The sequence below is a fragment of the Hydra vulgaris genome, chromosome 08 (genome assembly GCF_038396675.1).
Source record: "Hydra vulgaris chromosome 08, alternate assembly HydraT2T_AEP".
Lineage (NCBI taxonomy): Eukaryota > Metazoa > Cnidaria > Hydrozoa > Anthoathecata > Hydridae > Hydra > Hydra vulgaris.
In genome coordinates this window covers 34,156,501-34,162,500 of record NC_088927.1, presented here as the reverse complement: position 1 = coordinate 34,162,500, position 6,000 = coordinate 34,156,501, and the positions used below count along the sequence as shown (strand labels likewise).

Sequence of the window (6,000 nt, the reverse complement as noted above, 5' to 3'; positions counted from 1 at the left end):
ATACCTTGATAATTTGAAAAAAAGTAATTTGGAGACTTACTGTTATTTGAATAGCTTATTTTTAAATTAAAATTTTTATCAAAAGTGGTTTTAATACATTTTTCAGTGTATGTATAGAAATAAAAATTTGTATATTAACTTTAGAGCGGTTTCATCCTCTTTTTCAAGATAATTCACGGTTGGCACAGCTAATCTCACAAATAACTAATACCCAAGATGATATTTCAAAACGTATTTCAACAGCACAAGCGTTTTTGGACTTCATATATGATGCAGCACAAATTGAGGTTTAACATAAAACATAAAATATTAAAAAAAATTTTTATTTAGCTAATAATAAAAATAAATTTTAAAATGAAATATTCTTTAAAAGGATTCCAAAAAGCCAAGACAAGTTGTGTTCATATTAAAGAGAATGATTTAAAAAAATATGTTTGGGATGAATTTTTTTGAGTAAAACAAAATAATTAACATATACCAAGAAAAACTAACTTTGTTGTTTTACTCGAAGCTTGCCGTCTCCATGTTAGCCAGTTGCTTTAAGTCTTTAATATATACGCCGCAATCTTTAGACTTTATAATTTATTCAAGTGTGTTTTATTCCAAAGCGTTTTAGTATATGGAGTCATTGTAGAATTTTGATAAGAAATTTAAAAATTCTTTTTTTCCATCAAATTGTAGAATTTTTTTTTTCCATTATAGATTACTAAAGAATTTGTTTAGTTACTTATTATTATATAAAAGTTTTTTTTTTTAAATTATAAAAAACTATAGAATTTCTTTAGTTATTTTATTTTCTAAATTTCGTAAAATTTGCATTAAAAATATGAATAAAATATTTTAGGTATTTTAAGCTTGTTTATTGCTATAAATTATTTATTGTTATTAAATGATTATCCTTAATAAGATTCTGTTAAAAAGTTATTTTGTATTAGTTAACGTTACGAAAGTTAAATTTACAGCATTTATTTGCTAAACTTTTCATTAGGTACAAATATTCTTGGAATTCTTATTTACTATGCAAGAATATATTTAATGAAATTTATTCTGTAAAACATATATTGTTTGTTTTATTTTGTTTTTAAAATTGAACATTTATTGGTATAGATTGCAAAAAAGTGCTGTATTACTAAGTCAATTTTAAATTTGAATCGTTTAATGAAAAACTTTTATTGACAATTTTGGCAGTTTTTTGATTTGAAGTATTAAGAAACAGGCTTTAATGAAAAATACTTGCCAAATATGACATAAATTAGGAAATATTAAAAATAGTATGTTTTTAATGCGCACTGCTACACATTGATAATTTTAATCATCAAATGTCTTGAATTATTGCTATAAAACATTAATTATTGCTTTAGTTAATAAAAAGCTGTCTCTAAATTTGATAAGTGTAAATTTTATAAATTTATTTTAACTAAAAATTAAAGAATTCGGCAAATATCTCTGAATGATGTTGTTTACCAAAGTTATTTTTTAATTAAAAATTTAGGAATTTGTAAAATGTCATTTCGATTGGAGAACAAAAACGTCATAGTGATAAACGGCTTCGATAAACTAGAAAAAAAGTTCACATTGTTTACGTAAAAAGAAAAAAGATTCAGAATATATAGTGTGATCATGTGTCTTCTTATATATTTAGTATATTTAAATGTGTATTATAAAAATCTTAGTTTTATTTGATTCTCGTGCTCTATAAAAAAACATTCTTTTGTTTAGCTTCCTATAAAATTTATAAAACATCAAACAATTGATGATAAGCGCTTATTTTAAAAAACAAATAAAACAAAAACTAATAATATGGATTCAAAAAAAAAATTTGATTTAAAAAAAAAAAAAAAAATCCTACAATGACATCATATACTAAAACTATTTTGGAATTAAATGCGCTTGAATAAATTATAGTCTGTAGATTGCGATATATATTTTAAAGACTTGGCTAACATGGAGATGGGGACCTTTGATTAAAACAACAGTTAGTTTTTAAGTTAGTTTTTCGTGGTATACATTTATTATTTTGTTTTACTCAAAAAATTCAGCCCAAAAACATTTATAAAAATCATTCTCTCTAATATGAACACAACTTGTCTCGGCACTTTGGGATCCCCATAAGTTTTTAAAATACTTTATGTAATTTATAGCCGCTAAAACGTAACTGCTCAAATATTTTTTCTGCTCTTGAAGAAGTTTTTCGAGAAAGGTAAGAATTTTAAAAATATTGTTAAATATTTACTATGAATCAAGTTAAATTTTTATTTTTATAAGTTTTTATTCTTAAATCGGTTATTTTGTTGTATGTATTTATTGTAGCTTTCAAACTTGTTTTTAATTTTAAAAATGTTTTATTTTTATTTCAATTTTAAGAGGAAAAAAGGCTGGTAATAACTCATTTAATAATTTTTTCTGATAATGTTAGTCACTTCTAGATTTTTACACTTATTTTTTACATAAGTTATTCAAATAACTACCATCTCAGCCGGTAAATGGCTAATAAAATTACAAACGCAAAAAAAGATGACTTTATAGCAAAGTCTATTTTTCAGTTTTTATGGTATTAAAACTTGTTCTTGTATATTTGTTCAGTTTTGTAAATATTATTTGAAGTTTAAATTAACAAAAATTTTACATTTGTATTTAAATTTATTGTTAATGCTAATTTTTGGAATGTATTTTGTAAATAAATTACATATATGAATGCAAATTACATGCTTAATTATTATCGCTTATCACTAATTGATCTGTCTAAACACATGGGCGTGTTAATAAAGATAAAAATGTCTAGACATTTTGTTTGCAAATAAATATAACACATCTTTGAATATTTTTTTGAATTAAAAAGCTTTGTGAAGAATCGCTTTGTATAAAATGTATTTGCAGAACTGATATTAAAAGTAGATTATTAATCAAAGAATAGGTTAAGATTTTTTAAAAGTTTGTGTCAAGAAATTCTTTTGCAAAATTTAAGCAATTAATTTTTTATCTTTTGTTTAAATTTATCAAATAATTTATTAAATAAATCTATGAAATACATAAAATTAGAGTAGTTAATATAATGAGTTATTAGTTCTTGATATGATCTCTGTTTTGTTTTCACTCTCTAAAATCTAATATATAGATGTTTCCTAATAATTTTTTTTAATTTTAGAGGTAACAATGAGCTAAAAGATAAAATAGTGCAGTGTTACGCTTCTGTTGGCCATGTGCTTGGAATTGACTGTGATAAGTAAGTGACTGCATATAATAATATGTTCAAAACTATATATATATATATATATATATATATATATATATATATATATATATATATATATATATATATATATATATATATATATATATATATATATATATATATATATATATATATATATATATATATATATATATGTATATATATATATGTATGTATATATATATATATATGTATATATATATATTGATATATATATATATATATATGTATATATATATATATATATATATATATATATATATATATATATATATATATATATATATACACCAACTTTTATATAATAAATGTATATATGCCATTGCTGAACACGCATAAAGTATTTTGTTTTTACGCAATTTGTTATGACAACTGAAATGCCCTAAAAATAAAAATGAAATTTGTAAGATAAATTATCTACAAAAAGAAAATCTTAAAGAAAAAGAAAAAATCTTAGCTCAAAAAACTGAAATTTGAAAAGGAAAATATATTTATATTATGTTTTTTTTTAAATTACTATACTATGCGAAATACTTTGTAAATTATTAAATACATAAATTATTATGTAAATATATTAAATACATAAATTATGTAATTATTAAATACGTAATTAAATATGCAATAAAAATGTACAATAAAAATACAAAATTATTCAATACATAAATTACGATGTAAATATATTAAATACATAAATTATTAAGTTTACTTATTAATTTATTAAATAAAGTTACAAATTAATCATAATGTTTACAATAAACACATTTTATTTAAATTATTAAAGAACATTATAAGTAATTACATTTATATAAATATGTATTTTTTTATAAATCTTTTCAAACTTTTTCTAGGATTAGTTTTATAAGCACTTTTAATAGCAAGCGTTATGTAACAACTCAAATTTAATATTGTAGTAAAAAGTACTGGTTTCTATAAGCATTAAAATAACTATTATGTTAAAACTTTTATAAAATAAATTTAAAAGGGGTTTTAAAAGCTAAAGTATTTGTTTTAAGTTTATAAAAACCATCGTACAAAAAATAAAATGAATACTAAACTATAAATTTAAAGTAATAACTAATTGCAATGTTTAATATGAATGATAAAAACCATGCTACTCAGTTCAAAAAAATGTAATGCTTAGGCATCTTTTAAAAAATGAATAAACTCAAAAAAATGACGTATCATTAATGTAGCCATGTAATCAACTTCAATTTTGTTTTGTATAAAAAATAAAAAGTTCAAAAAATAAAGTTTATATATAATACTAAATTTATTAATAATTTTAGAACAACTAATATGACTAGAAAATAAATGCGCATAAAATATGTCGGACAAAATGACCGATAGATGTCATTTTCTGACCTAATGGGTAAGGAAAACACTTTTTCAACCTGGGAACAGAACAGAAGTGAAAATTTTTTGCATAGTGTAGTTTATACATTTATGATTTTTAATAAAAGTTTTTGATGAACGAAAAAAGATTTTTTGGAATTTTAAAAAGCGCTTTTGTATGCACTCACTAAAGTATTTGCGAGCGTGTGGGCAAGGGCAAAAATGCTTAAGCGGGAAAGTGCTGGCCAGACTGACTATGTATATAAAATTACTATCTCTTTAGCAATTTTAACATAAAAAATATAAATATAGTAAATTTTTGTAACTAAATTATTTTAAAGAAAAAACGTTAAGTTCTTTCCAAAATTTAATGAAGCTGTCATGTCAACAAAATCTGTACCTGAGATTAAGCCTTTTATTTTTTTTCTAACAATTAAGTTCACTTTTTCTTTACTTGCCACTAAGTATTTTTTTTTAAAGTTTGTATTGGTTTTACTGTACTTAACTTTTTCTTAACTTTTTTTTTTTAAACATCTTTGCTTCCAACAAGGCTGCAAGCAGCCACTAATTAAAGTTGGAAGTTACTGAAAGAGAAAAGATGAAGATTGTAGAGCAAGATAATGATTGACAGACGACTTAAAGGATTGCAAATTATATGAATCAGGAAAGCAAGATGAAGGAAGCAAATTCCAAAGAGCTGATGTTCGAGGAAAAAAACTAGACCAATAAGCGTTTTTGGAGCACTTAGGAACAGTTACAGAAAAAGGATGAGACTTAATTGAATGACAAGTAGCATGAGAATGAAATTTAGTAGATGGCACAAGAGACGCTAGCTCTTTAGAGCAGTGCCCATTATAGTATTTGTAGAAAAGAGAAAGAGAAGCAACATTACAACAATGTAATAATGGTTGGAGGTTGGCTGCAAGAGCAGATCCAACTATGTTTACAATGCGTTTTTGCACCTTGTCTAAAAGAGAAAGGGCATCATTGAGCGGTATCAACAGTATTCCATACAAGGATTTGAGATTTATAGAGATAGAGAATAGAATCTGCAGTAAGAAAGTGTTGAGCTCAATAAAGAGATGCAACCTTAGCAGATGCTAATCTTGCAACTGATTTGATATATGGTTTCCAAGAAAGATTGGAAGTAAGATTTAATCCTAGAAGATCATCGAGTACATCACCGTTCATAAATAAAGATCATAAAGGAAAATCTAAATTATTGCGATAACGATTGGCTGAAAAAAATTGAGTTTTATCTGTATTGAAAATTGAGTTTTATCTGTTCACCAGCCACTGTGAGCTCCATGCTGTAGCAGAAGTGAGATCCTTGTCAAGCTCAAATACCCCCTCCAAGCAATCAGAAAGTGTTAGTTTCTTATCACAACAAGAATAAATGGTAGTATCATCAGCAAACAATGCCACCTTAGATGTGA

At 23.5% G+C, this 6,000-nt stretch overlaps 1 protein-coding gene across 2 annotated transcripts in view; it reads left to right on the top strand.

Annotated features, from left to right (window-relative positions):
• The window catches only part of LOC100210457 (serine/threonine-protein kinase SMG1), a 125,666-nt gene that overhangs the window by 12,340 nt on the left and 107,326 nt on the right, over positions 1-6,000 (top strand). For both annotated transcript variants that reach the window (XM_065803500.1, XM_065803499.1), the window contains exons 2-4: positions 145-287; positions 2,142-2,200; positions 3,146-3,223. In XM_065803500.1, the coding sequence (XP_065659572.1) occupies positions 145-287; positions 2,142-2,200; positions 3,146-3,223 (280 nt within the window). The remainder of the gene's footprint in view (positions 1-144; positions 288-2,141; positions 2,201-3,145; positions 3,224-6,000) is intronic.